This window comes from Mytilus edulis, chromosome 6, assembly GCF_963676685.1.
Source record: "Mytilus edulis chromosome 6, xbMytEdul2.2, whole genome shotgun sequence".
In the NCBI taxonomy this organism is placed as follows: Eukaryota; Metazoa; Mollusca; class Bivalvia; order Mytilida; family Mytilidae; genus Mytilus; species Mytilus edulis.
The window spans coordinates 78152843-78167651 of record NC_092349.1 but is presented as its reverse complement, the minus strand read 5'-3'; the positions used below and the strand labels follow the sequence as shown (position 1 = coordinate 78167651).

Below are 14809 nucleotides of genomic sequence, written 5' to 3'. Positions count from 1 at the left end.
AATTAGTTGCAAAAGATGAATATCAACCTAATAATCCTGTGAACGCTTCAAAAAAAGTCGAATATGCATGATTTTATCCTCAAATTTCCAGCTGGGTTTTGGTTTATTATAATTTGAAAACTAAGAGAACATATTTTCACCCCATTTATTTTAAAAGGTAGAAAGGGATTTTGAGGTCAAAATATTTTTGCCCATTATGAAATAGCGTCATAATTATAACTGGAAGAAAAGTGGACATTAGGAATTTTTACTATAATTCGCAAACAGCTTCATATAAACTCTTGTTTAGATTGAATATTTCTCTTTTAGTTCTGAAAAGAAAATTTCTTATTTTAAATGTTTCTTTATTCTTAAATATCATGTTTCTTTATTTCTAACACCCAAATAGTTTTTAAATTTCAGTAATTAACAAAAACTAATCCGATAATTATTGTACTCCTGCGAAACTTGGCGATAATTGTTTTGCGAGTTATTGTAAAAGTCACTTAAGTCACCTTTCTTCGGGTTATACTATTGACATGTTGTACAATTTGTAAATAGCTATTATAAATTGTACAAACGTGATGTAACGAATTCATCTACATGTTTAAATTATAAATATATTTTATGTTGAGAGTACATTTATTTGTTCAAGGTAAGTTTGTTAGATCAAAATTTTATAAAACTATAAATTGATACATTACGATGATAGTTTGTCTTACGTGCTAAATTTAGTTAAAAAGACAAATATAAAAACAGCCATTATAAAGTTGGTGTCTCCGAAGTACTTTTCTTGATTAAATATCATCGGAAACACTCGAATATTCGAAAGCCAAGGATGTATAAGTACCATAATCTATTGTTTAATATTGTATACGTTTGATATATGCTATGAATAGGAAACAGAAGTATAATGTTAATCACTGCTGAACGAATGAAGGTAGTCAGGTATCTTCGTTCCTTTTTTTAATTGCTTCGAGACATTTCATCTTAATGGCCTTCGGAACTTAGGTCTCGAACTAATATGGAGACGGTTATAAAAAAGGATTTAGTTTTCTGCATTATTTTAAATGTATCGCATATGCCTTCTTCATACAATCTTTAAAGGCATTTAGGCGCATCTGCTAACATTGATGTAAATAAAACAATAAATAGATAACCTTGATAAAGAGTGAACAAAATATAGGTATTTATAGGTTTGCAAAAATAAGGACATAAGATAAGCTCTACTGAGCTTTTCACCGAAATGTATATCATGCATTATATGTATCAGTGTACATGTACAAGTTATTTATATTTCTCTAATTCTATGGAAATTTATCCCTTTCGGAACCCATTGTATAAAAAAATTTAATCAACGTGTGGTTGCCGGTGATCTCAGAAGATCATTGGATGATTTTAAGGGTCATGACCTTTTTAGCTAACTGGATGTATCAAAATATGCTACAACAGGGCCGCGTTCAATGTCGCAGCTGCTACGTAGTGCTACGTAGATTCTGACTATTGAACGTGTATCTATAGACTTGCTGCTGCATATATATTGATACGTAGCTGCAACGATATTGATCTCAACCCTGGTGTTAATGAAATTGACAACTTCGTGCAATGTGAAAGGCACTCGAAGGGGATTTTCGGTTAACAAAAAAAGAAAATGTATTTTTTAATCATTAGAGAAACAGATTGTTACATAGTTACTCGTGGATTATCGGATTTATCCAATCTTGATAGTTATATTATTAATTTTAAAGTCCTCGCCTAGGCTCGGACTTAAAAATTGATAATTTAACTATCTCGATTGGATATATCCGATAATCCACTCGTATCAGTGTAAGAATCTATATTTACCTTATACTTGGATCTTGTATTTTATAAAGTTCTATTATATATGTTTGTTACCCGAATTTTGCACTCTTATATTTTATCGGTTTTATTGTTGTACATATATAATGTATTTTTTTTTATTTATAAGGACAAAAATGTAACAGTTGTTTTAACATAAAATAAAAGAAAGGCTATCAATTGATTATTGTAATTTACGTCATTGAGTACTTATTTGTCATTCATAAAACATGTTTTGACATATTATGGTGTTTATATATCTCAACTTGTACGATTCGCTCGTGTATGTAACAACGTATTATATTTTAGCGAGAGAAATTTATATATTACTGAAAAATTGTTAAACCAGGGTTTTCGATATCACAAACTGGTCAAAACATTTACTAAATTTTATCACCGGTATAAGGAAATAATTCGTAAATATAACTCAACATGCAGACATCTTATACGTTCAGGTATTTCACATCTATTTTTTTATGGTGATATTCTTTATATAGGACAAAAATGTCAGTATTCGCCTCAAAAGCTTACAAAAGCTTGAAACAGTCTTATTAAGAAGGGATATAGTTACAATACTGTTGTCAGGTCATTTAAGATTGCATATTTTGGCTTTAATATTGATTTACTTATAGGGTCTTTGCATCGGAACTAAATAAGGCAACAGTAGTATACCGCTGTTCAAAACTCATAAATCCATGGACAAAAAACAAAATCGGGATAACAAACTAAAACCGAGGGAAACGCATTAAATATAAGAGGAGAACAACGACATAACACTAAAATGTAACACACATAGACAAAATCCCACGAGAATAATATATATAACATCAAAACCAAATACATGAATTTGGGATAGACAAGTACCGTGACACGTCTTATCGCAATGTGAATTTACACTCAAAAATAAGAGAAAACAAACGACACAACGTTATAATGTAATACACACAGAAACGAACTATAATATAACAATGACCATATTCCTGACTTGGTACAACTAAACACATTTCTTTAAAAAAACAGTTGTTGACATGCTACGGGTTATGTTCTTCTCATTTATTTTATGATAGTATGATACTAAACCCCTAATGGGAGGGATTGTGCCTGATATTCATATGACGAAGACATAATCTTTCAATCAGTTTAATTGAGGTCTGGAGCTGGCATGTCAGTTAACTGTTAGTAGTCTGTTGTTATTTATGTATTATTGTCATTTTATTTATTTTCTTTTGTTACATCTTTTTACATCAGACTCGACTTCTCTTGAACTGAATTTTAATGTGCGTATTGTTATAAGTTTACTTTTCTACATTGGCTAGAGGTATAGGGGGAGGGTTGAGATCTCATAAACATGTGTAACCCCGCCGCAATTTTGCTCCTGTCCCAAGCCAGGAGCCTCTGGCCTTTGTTAGTCTTGTATGATTTTTAATTTTACTTTCTTGTGTATAATTCGAAGTTTAGTATGACGTCCATTATCACTGTACTAGTATACATATTTTTTAGGGGCCAGTTGAGGACACCAAAGGGTGCGGGAATTCTCGCTACATTGAAAACCCATTGGTGGTCTTCGGCTGTTGTCTGCTCTATGGTCGGGTTATTGTCGTTTTGACACATTCCCCATTTCCTTTCTCAATTTTAATTTGAGTACGTCAATGGAAAAGCTACTCCAAAACAATACACCACAAGACATTTAGTGATTAACATACCGTCTGAATTACTAGACAAGTGTTCTTACAGCATATTTACGTTTTTTCCTTGTCTACTGTGTTGACTTTATCAACCAGACTTTTATACAAGTGAAGTGTTAAGCTTGCTTTGAAACAAGGTTTCGTCTTAATTTTCCTCGGAAATACCTGTTTAAAAACAGAATAAATACATTTGTTTTTGAATCATTTCATTTGTTGAAAATATTTGATTTGTTTCCAGCTTTTTTGTAATTCTGGATTTGACATTGAAGCTCGGTGATTTTGTTATAGTTTTTCAAAAACCAAACGTCTTCCGACGAAATCAATCTCTGAATACAGTCAATCTAGAGAAATTCTACACTTGAGCAAGTTACGTGTACAATTTTCTATCGGCGTTTTACGCTATATATAATCATGAATGAAGGGATTATCAATGACATACATATACTTTACCTTTATCGAATCAAATCTTACCGAGTTCAAATAACATTAAAACTTTAAATAGATATTCATGTCATGTCATTCAACGTGTACGTTCTAACAAGATGTGCATATTGACTTAAAGTAGCCAATTTAGGAAATAAGAAATTTAGGCACGGTAAGTCTTTGAATAAATTATATCGATCAAAGCTGCTTTTCATTGACACGTTTTTTTGGCAGAAATAAGTCCATCTGCATGCTGGTAAAAATAAAAAGACTTATTTATCTGATAAAGATATGAAATAACATATAAAACGGTTCACTTATTCCCAACCCAAAGGTAATCGTACTACGGTTAAGTGTGAATGTATCACTGGAATAATTGTTTACTAAATGTTGTGTAACATATTTGTAACAATAAACAGACAGTGATAAATTCGTTGTTCTTTAACTTTGTACAAATAAAAATTGGTAGTTAATACTTACTTGATAATGTTGTCATTTTAATGTTATATATTTAACATTGCCATTAAAGCGAGAGGTTTGGCTAGTTAAAATCAGGTTCAACCCACCATTTTTTTCTTATTTTCTTAAAATGTCCTGTACCAAGTCAGGAAAATGGTCATTGTTATATTATAGTTCGTTTCTGTGTGTGTTGCAGTTTAGTGTTATGTTTCTGGTGTGTCGTAGTTCTCATCTTGTATTTGATGCGTTTTCCTCAGTTTTATTTTGTAACCCGGATTTGTTTTTTTCTAAATCGATTTATGAATTTCGAACAGCGGTATACTACTGTTGCCTTTATTTGCAATTGACTATTATACACTAAAAAATTCTAATCACACGTTTTATACATTTTAATACCTCTTATCGAGTTTGTATATCAGTGTACATGTGGTTTCAATTATTGAATTTGGGTTCTCAATGCTCTTTAATTTCGTACTTTTTTGGCTTTATTCTTGAACTCGATCGTCATGGATGAGTCTTTTATAGACGAATTACACGTTTGATGCTAAGCAACTGTCAGTCAAGTATCTTAAAGGTTATATTTACCTTTTTGAAGCAAATTTCTTTAGAAAAAAAACTCATCACTTGATTTAGAATGATACTACTCTAAATGTGTCAATTGATATCTTTCATTGGCATCTATATATTGCTGAATATACAAAAAGAAGATGTGGTATGATTGCCAACGAGACAACTCTCCATAAGAGACCACACTTACACAAAAATTAACATCTAAAGGTCACCGTACGGCCTTCAAGTCTGTATGTAGCATTCTAGATGTCTGTGTTGTCATTTATGTCGCTGTGTCGTAGTCGGCATAACGTGAATCATACATTTCCATTTATGTTTATTCACATACTATTTTCTATTTCAATTACAGATGATGCTCCTTCATATCTTCAAGGTAATTGGTTGCATCCTACAAATGGTTGCGCTTTCGATTAATGTTCTCCTATCAATGTTTGTTCCTTCTATTAAAGAATCAATTGCAGCAAGATTTAGAAAAATACACGAGGGAACTACACTGACTGACGAAGATTGTATCAACTCTATTTATACACTAGCCTTTTTCAAACAAGTATGGAAGGCGATGTATTTAGATGTTTTCAAAACTGCTAAAATGCATGGCAAACCACCAAACGTCGAAGTGATTAGGATAGACGATTTGGTCAAAACGAGGCTGTCAGACTTTCAACGGAAAGGAAGACCACTGATACTAAATTTCGGAAGTTGTACGTGACCACCGTTTATGGTGAAGCTTGAGCACTTCAATGAAGTAATAGCTCGCTTTTCTGATATCGCTGATTTTCTAATCATTTACATTGAAGAGGCACATCCTTCTGATGGTTGGAAATTTGGAAATAATATAGAAATAAATTATCATAGAAACTTACAAGAACGCATTACAGCAGCCAAACGACTACAATCTCTAGGAGCAAAATGTTCAATTGTTGTGGATAACATGCACGACGAAGCTAATTTGCAGTACGGAGGACTGTATGAGCGGTTATATATTGTTTTAAATGACGTCATTGCATTTGCAGGTGAAAGAGGACCAGTAGGGTATCGTGTTGAGGAAGTAGAGCAGTGGTTAGAAAGTTATCGTAGTTAGACATGTATTTGTGTATGAAATAAGTTGTCAAACAATATTAAAGGAGTTCCTTATGATTGTAGGAAGAGAGTTAATATAAAAAAGAAGATGTAGTATGATTTCTAATGAGACACCTCTCTTCAGGAGACCAAAATGACACAGAAACTATGGGTCACCGTTGTCACGGACGGACGGATGGATAAGTCTTTCAGTGCTATTTTACAATATTGACTAAAGAATCAACGATTAGAATAAATAAATTATTTATTTATTACTCTGGTGCAGGCTGGAACCTCGGAATTGATAGACAGTAGAACCATTGTAGGTTAAATTTAGCTATCAAAATGAAAATGCTCTAACGAGTGTGGCATCCTTCCACACGAAAATCCCAAGCAGAAATAAAATGACAACGTGTCCAAAGAACTCATCTTGACCACTGTTTAAAAATAGCCAAACCTGTCCGAAGAACTCGATTGACCACTATTTAAAAATAGTCAACAGGTGTGTAAATAGGCTAAGCCTAATCAGTGTGCGTTTAAACACAGGTGAACCAAACTTAGGCCAAACGTACATATATACATAAAAGCGTATGTTAAAACTATGTATAAAATAAACTGTGAAAAGGCGTCCTGCGCAAAGACTGCAAGTGCAATTCTCTGATCATTACGACAATTTCGAAATCATTATCTATATACAAGTTTGACTGAATAAATATGTGAATTACTCTACAAAATTCATCTGGATCGTGACAACCGTACGGCGTTCAAAAATAAGCAAAACCAATACCACATAGTCAGCTATAAAAGGCGAAGAGATGACTAACTTTAAAACAACTAGAAAACCAACGGCCCAATTCATGTAAAAAATTATGTAAGACTATTGTGTTTTACCTTTTAAACTAACGTTTGTCGCATCGATTGCAAACTGTTCAAGCTTTCAATTGTATTTGTAATTGTTCTGAGGTTACTATAAAAAAATCCTTATAAAAAGTTTAAGAAGCTAGTGTTTATTCTGGCTTGACAAAAGGTGAAATGAGCGTTTTTAATGCCCTTGGTGGCAGTAGCGTACACCTATCTTCTATGTAATTGTAGTTTACTCCTATGAATAATATAAAATGTAGCAATGCAATAGTCTGTAAAGTATTAAATATGTATAAAAAAAAACACATTTTAGTGACCATTTCTAGTCGAACGTATGAAATCAAATTTGTAAAGAGTTGTCAGATTTGTTGGATGCCATTCTACTGGATATGGTATAATAAAATTGATATGCAATACAGTCTTCGTTTTATGAATTCTAATGTTAAGAAAATACTGATTTTACTAATATTTTGTATACTTTTGAAGGCTTTTAGTGTGTCTAACTAAATTAGTAGAAATGTAATGAAATTGCATTTCTTCTTCAATTATTGTACGAGTTATTGCTTTAATTACACGAGTGTCATTCTGTATATCGAGACAAATAATCGTAAAAGAATAACGGTGGCCAAGCAATGCAATAGGATCATGAAAGACTGTATATCTGATCTTGAATGTAGCTTAAAGATTGCATTGTGTTACAAAATCAGTTTTAACTGTGTACTATAACATCACTGTCCAACGCTAGAGAGAGGGTTTTGCGCCAGTAAACATATTCAACATCGCCATATTATGTATGTGCCATGACAGGAGCCATCCGGGGCACATTAAATCATCCCCACTTTTGGGTGGGGTTCGTGTTACTTAGTCTTTAGTTTTCTATATTGTGTCCTGTGTACTATTGCTTGTCTGTTTCTCTCACTCTTTTTTTTTAGCCTTGGCGTTGTCAGATTAATTTCGCTCTATAAGTTTGACTGTCCCTCTGGTATCGTTCGTTCTTCTGTTTCAATTCAGTGCACGTGGTTATCGTTGTTGTTTTATTTATATTGATATATCGTTTATCTTGTTGTATTAAAATCTGGCCGTCGTACCTTTCACTTTTATTTGGTTCATTGTTGAAGGTCGTCCGGTGATCTATAATTGCTTAATTGTGTGACATTTGGGGTTTCTCTTGACAATAATGCCCAATACAATAGTTTACCAGAATAAAACACCAAACACAGACGCTGATCCTCTACAAGCGAATATGAATAAACTGAAAAATAATACGTAAAACAAGCAAAAGTAATAAAAAAAATGGCTTGCCATGGATCCCGATTTATTCGTTTAATAGACACATAGACACATGGCCGTGAACACCCTTCAGTCTTCAGTCTATACAGTATTTTAATGTCAATGATATCAGTTCATCCATGAACTTGAAAATGCAATAAATAGAAAGTGTGAAACCTAAATCGTTCTATGTTTAAACCTTTTTATTTATTTTTGACCTCAAATTATTTATCCCTTATAATTTTTATCAACTACGTATTTGCATTCAGGTATCGCAAATTAAATTATTCGTTCATTGTGTATTAATCTGCGTTTTTGATTGAGTTAAGCCTTCAAATTGATATTTTATAGTGTGCCTTTCTATGTTGTGGTGTTATACTATAGTTTAAGAAAAGGGAGGAGGTTTGGTATGATTAAAACGTTTAATCCCGCTGCAAATGTTTGCACCCGTCCTAAGTCAGCAATCTGGTGTACAGAAGTTGTCGTCTGTTTATGTAGTTCATATGTGTTTCTCGTTTCTCGTTTTTATATAGATAAGACCATTGGTTTCTCGTTTGAATGGTTTTACACTAGTAATTGTTGGGGCCCTTTATAGCTTGCTGTTCGGTGTTAGAGAAGTCTCCGTGTTGAAGGCCGTATCGTGACGTATAATGGTTTACTTTTATAAATTGTTGCTTGGATGGAGAGTTGTCTCATTGGCACTCATACCACATCTATCTATTTCTATTTATATTATGGCTTCTTCTTCTTCTTCTTCTTCTTCTTCTTCTTCTTCTTCTTCTTCTTCTGTTCTTTATCTTCTTTTAAAGGTTTTACCCTTTCTATTTATAGCATTATAACGTTTATGTAACCCTCTTGTTTAAGTGTCAAGAAGTGTCTGCTACCTGCTCCCAACGATGACAAGGAAGTCGAAGTTTTAGCAAATTGAGAGGCAGTAGCAACAAATAACTTTTTAGGTCAATGGACAGCATACAGGTATGAAAAAATAGACAACAAATGTCATATTCCTAACTCCACACAGCCACCCCACTCCCTTATGGTTAACGGTATATTAAACCCTGTTGCATAGCGCGCTAAACCTCTCACTCGTATGACAGTCGCACAAATTCCACCACATCGACCACTATTTGCGACAAAACAAACAATTGATACAACATTAAAATATGTTTTGTGGCGCTGAATATGATACCTTAAAATCTGTTGACTTGTTATTCTGTAAACTGTTAACTTATTTCCATTTAAAGTTGTAAAACTTCAAATCATTTTCTTTGAACAATGTTTAAATCAAAAACTTCAAATGGCCGGATGCCAATGTATTTCTTTTACATTGATTTTGGACTTTTTGGAATTGACTGTAAAACTCGGTGTTTTTGTTTTGTCGAAGACCAAACGTCATTAGTCAAAATTAATATCTGATAACAGTCACTCTAGAGAACCTTTTAGACTTGAGGAATTTACGTTTACAATATTAAATACATAATCATAAATGAGGGGGTTATAACTAACATACATATACATTACCTATGCCAAATTGAAATAACTGAGTTCAAATGAGATTAAAACTTTAAATAGATATTCATGTCATGTTATCAAACTTTACGATCGAGCAAGATGTTCATATTGACTTAAAGTAACCAAATTAGTAAATACTAGTAGGACATTCACACACGGTAAGTTTTTAAACAAATTATATTGATAAAAGCTTCATTGAATTGACACGTTTTTGGCAGACTAAGGTCCATCTGGTTGAAATAAAAGAATATTTATTTGATAAAAGAAAGTAAATACCATATAAAAAGGACTTATTCCTTACCCAAAGGTAATCGTACTACAGTAAGGTGTGAATGTAACGCTGGAATCATTGTTTGACAAACGTTGTGTGAAAATCAAGACAAAGTGTGACAAATATTTCATGCATATACATTACGCGAACATTGCAGGTTAGGTATTCAACAAATATGGTCAGAAAACATTTTGACCAAGACAGAGGGTGGTTAGTTTTGAATGACTGAAATGAAGTAGAAAATGTATTAAAGGTTGAATAAAAATCTTTATAAAGTAACGCACAAGCATCAAACATGAGGCAAAGAAGGATTGTTTTGTTACTTTTATTAATTAAAAAAGGATATGCATAAGCAAAATAATTTGACAGTAGATATCATGTTGTGAGAACCTATACCCTGGAGAAGATAAATCTGATCTAGCAAGGAATTCAAAGTTACATCGAAATAACAAAACACCTTATATCCAAACACATACAAAAGCACGTCATCTTGAATGTTTCGCAATTTTACCTAAAAAATAGTCATGAAATTTGACCAGTTCTTATCATCGACTGGTTAAATGTATTTATTTTCCTATAGATGTTTTCTAAAAAATGATGATTTAAAAACAAATGGACTTTCTGATTAATTCATTTAACCTAAGAGTTCTTTGTTATGAGTATATGAAACGAAAGAAGAACTCTTTTTTTAATACATTTAGCCCAAATTTCATGTTAATAGGTTTATTAAATGGATATAAGGATATGTCGTATGAGTGCCAATAAGACAACTCTCCATCCGAGTCACGATTTGTAGAAGTAAACTATTATAGATCCCAGAATGGTCTTCAACACGGAGCCTTGGCTCATACTCAACAGCAAGCTATAAAGGGACAAAAATTGACTTGTGTAAAACCATTCAAACTGGAAAACCAACAGTTTAATCTATATACAAAACTAGAAAGTACACTTATGAACCACATTAACAAACGACAACTTAAGACAGTTGCAAACAAATGCAGCACGTTTCATGTTTGAATAGGTACCAACTTTTAACCTTACCTAAAACAATAGTTTAACATCACAACATAGAAGGACACTCTGTAAAATAGCAATTGAAATGGCTTAACACAGTCAAAATAAATATTAAAGCAAGTGAACATAAACTGAACGCATACATTTAATCTATGACACAATGTAAATACAAAGCAATAAAATGTGTGGTGAGGTGTAAACCATATTATTATCCTTCTAAATCTCCATACTTCAATGTAGGGATTAGCATATTCATTACAATAGAGAGACAAGAAAAGCGTAGCAATTGTTCAGTACGAATTCGTTTTCCTTAACCTTGTACAATTTTAAATTTGCATGTTATACTTGCCACTGGAAATCTTCAATTCTATACTGTATTTGGCATTTATCATTTGACTCGATCTTCGCTGATGAATCTTTTGTTGATGAAACACTTAAAACAAAAACGTCAACCTAGTATCTTAAGGTAATATTTATATGTTTAAAACATTTTTTTCTAGAAATATTAACCCTTCACTTAAATTTAGAATGATTCTACTTGAAATGTGTCTAATGATAGCTTTCATTGACATCTATTTTTGCTGAAGTCTGTATGTTTGCATTCTAGTTGTCTTTTGGTCATTTATGTTCTTGTGTTGCAGTCTGAATCACGTGAATCCTACATTTCATTTTAATCTTATACACATACTATATTTTTTGAATTACAGATGATGCTCCTCCATTTCTTCAAGGTAATTGGTTGCATACTAAAAATGGTTGCTCTGTCCATTAATGTTCTGCTATCAATTTTTGTTCCCTCTATCAAAGAATCAAAGGCAGCAAGATTTAGAAAAACACTCAAAGGAACTATACTAACAGACGAAGATTATATGAACTCTATTTATACACTAGCCTTTTTCAAACAAGAATGGAAGGCGATGTATTTAGACGTTTTCAAAACTGCAAAGTTACATGGCAAGACTCCAAACGTCGAAGTGATTAGGATAGACGATTTGGTCAAAACGAGGCTTTCAGACTTTCAACGAAAGGGAAGACCACTAATATTAAATTTCGGCAGTTGTACGTGACCACCGTTTATGGTGAAGCTTGAGCACTTCAATGAAGTAATAGCTCGCTTTTCTGATATCGCTGATTTTCTAATCCTTTACATTGAAGAGGCACATCCTTCTGATGGTTGGAAATTTGGAAATAATATAGAAATAAATTATCATAGAAACTTACAAGAACGCATTACAGCAGCTAAACGGTTACAATCCTTCGGACCGAAATGTTCAATTATTGTGGATAACATGCGAGATGAGGCTAATTTGCAATACGGAGGGCTTTATGAGCGTTTATACATTGTTTTAAATGACGTCATTGCATTTGCAGGTGAACGAGGACCAGTAGGGTATCGTGTTGAGGAAGTAGAGCAATGGTTAGAACATTATTGTAGTTAGACAAGTATTTGTGTATGATATAACCAGTCAAACAATATAGAAGTAGTTCCTTATGATAGTAAGCAACGAATAACTATAACAAAGAAGATGTGGTATGAATGCTAGTAAGACAATTCTCCACAATAGACAAAAAAGACACAGAAATTAACCAATCTTGGCCACTGTACGACCTTCAACAATGAGTAAATCCCATACTGCATAGTCTGTATGGGCTAGGCCCGCAAAGGACAGATTTAAACGAGAAGAACAACTGCCTAATGTATGTGCAAATTTGTGTAAGACGATTGTATTTTATCATGATTACTAACGTGTGTTGCATTGGCAGCGAACTGTTCAAGCTTTAAATTTTATTTGAAAGCGTTGTTAGGTAGAAGAAACCATTAAGAAACTCTAATATCATTATGAATATATACCATGTAGACCAAAATTACTATGAAACTATTAACTCTTTATAAAATGTATATCACACTGGAATTTTTTCAAGCAGTAAAAATGATATATTAAGCATGTAATGCACTTAATTAAAGTTGCGCGCAAATATTTCCTTCGTAATTTTAGTTGTCTCTTATGAATTAGAATTGGCAACGTTATAGTCTGTAAAATATAAAATACATACAAAATCATTTTAGTGATCATTTCCAGTCTAACGTATGAAGATAAATTTGTAAATAGTTGTCAAATTTGTTGGAAGCAATTCTGCTGGAATAATAAATTAATTGGTTTTATTAATTTGAATGTAAAGACATGACCGAGTTAACTTCTATTTTTCTACTTTTACAAATAATTCTAACTGCATTGTTAGAAATATGATGAAATCGTCTTTCTTCTTCAATTATTGCATGATTTTTTGCATAACGTATGTCGGATCTTGAATGTAACGAAGTATTTGAAACTTTATCTTTAGTTTGTCAGATAGTCCAGTAAAATAACAATGTGTTATTCCTTAAAAAAAAATCATTATTATTTTAGATATTTTTAATAAAAATTGATCGTAAAAGATCAAGCAATGCATTTTTTGGATCGTATCGAACAACAAGGCGTGACCATCTGAATGATCATAAACCAACGTTTTTTCGCCAATAAATACACTTGTAATTAGTTAAAACGCGTAATTACATACTGATCCTTGGTTGGCTGACTGTTAAGGAATATCCATTTTACAGATGATAGCGATGATATGTTCTAAAAACACTACAAAATGTAACTGATGTCATTGGTTGAATGTCGTTTTCTTAGTTGAGATAGATTTTAATTGTATTAATTATAGAGACCAAGTTTGGATGATGACGTCCGCACTGTCCACTTTAGTATCGGTTTTTCTCATTACTAAGTTACCTGCAATTTCCAAATATAAAAAAAAGAATTTATAAGCTCCAATGTAAATTAAAAAAGGGGAATATGCATAAGCCATATCAAAAATCAATGTAAGACTTTATCACGGGTGAACTGTCGTTATCGTTAAACATAAGAAACTTGTTTCTTGTACTGATAACTTCCGTTCACTGCAGTCTGAACAAACTACCAGTCTATAATATGGCAACTACACATTTAATATTTTGTTAATTATACAGAAAATAAGGTTTCAACTCCATCATCCAAATTTGGCCTTAGATGGATACTTCTATTTGTGTAGGTCCTTTTTGGTTTATACCTCTTCAAAATTTCCGACCATATACATCCTTGGCCTTCAATTATTTGGCTTTGAGCGTTTCTGATGATGGTAAATCCAGTACAGTGGTTCGGACGCATGAAATGTATAAAGTGTTATTTTCACATTTTAAAGCGTTCTCATTCATGGCAAATGCTTAAAGGTGTCATACCACCAATTACGTCCCTATCTGTTCAACCAAATTTTGCAATTTTCACAGCTTTCTAAATATTTCACCTTAAGTTTAACTTCATAGAAACCAGGTATATCCTGAATCGTACATGTATCAGCTTTCTACATGCCAATTTTCAACAGATGTTTAAAATCATATTTGAAAGAAGAGGTCTTCCGAATAGAGATACCAATAAAAATAACCCCTGGTTTTCTGGAAATCTTAAATTAGTATACTATGGAGTGCGTTAATCCTCAATTTTGAATGCAAACTCATAAACAAGTAAATTTTAGCTCAAAATGGTCTTAATATATTTCTCTTTCACCAAAAGTTTCATTTCTGCCAATTTGTTGGTTAGTTTAAGTAAACAATGACATCAAATGCACTATTTTTTGCCCGAGTAGGCCTACTTTCCAAATTGGAGGGAGTAATTGGTGGTGTGACACCTAAACACCAAATATTAAAAGCTACCTATGAATAAATACTTAAACACATATAATTTCAATTACTAAATGCAACCATATGAGAAAACCGATCGATACAATATCATATGCATATTGCTCATTTTAGGTTGCCTAACCTTTTCTACCCCAAAATATCCTTTTCTAA

At 32.5% G+C, this 14809-nt stretch overlaps 1 protein-coding gene and 1 pseudogene across 2 annotated transcripts; both read left to right on the top strand.

Annotated features, from left to right (window-relative positions):
• Nucleotides 1-513: 513 nt before the first annotated feature.
• On the top strand, nucleotides 514-7289 carry LOC139528493 (thyroxine 5-deiodinase-like). 2 transcript variants are annotated; one of them, XM_071324496.1, is made up of 2 exons: nucleotides 514-634; nucleotides 5305-7289. In XM_071324496.1, the coding sequence occupies exon 2, from the start codon at nucleotides 5305-5307 to the stop codon at nucleotides 6034-6036; it is 732 nt and encodes a 243-aa protein (XP_071180597.1). In that variant the 5' UTR covers nucleotides 514-634; the 3' UTR covers nucleotides 6037-7289. The 2 variants fall into 2 exon arrangements, with proteins under 2 accessions (XP_071180597.1, XP_071180596.1); XM_071324495.1 differs by lacking the exon at nucleotides 514-634 and adding an exon at nucleotides 3992-4098.
• A 2418-nt stretch (nucleotides 7290-9707) lies between these two features.
• LOC139528492 (thyroxine 5-deiodinase-like) lies at nucleotides 9708-13065 on the top strand (annotated as a pseudogene).
• Nucleotides 13066-14809: the final 1744 nt, after the last annotated feature.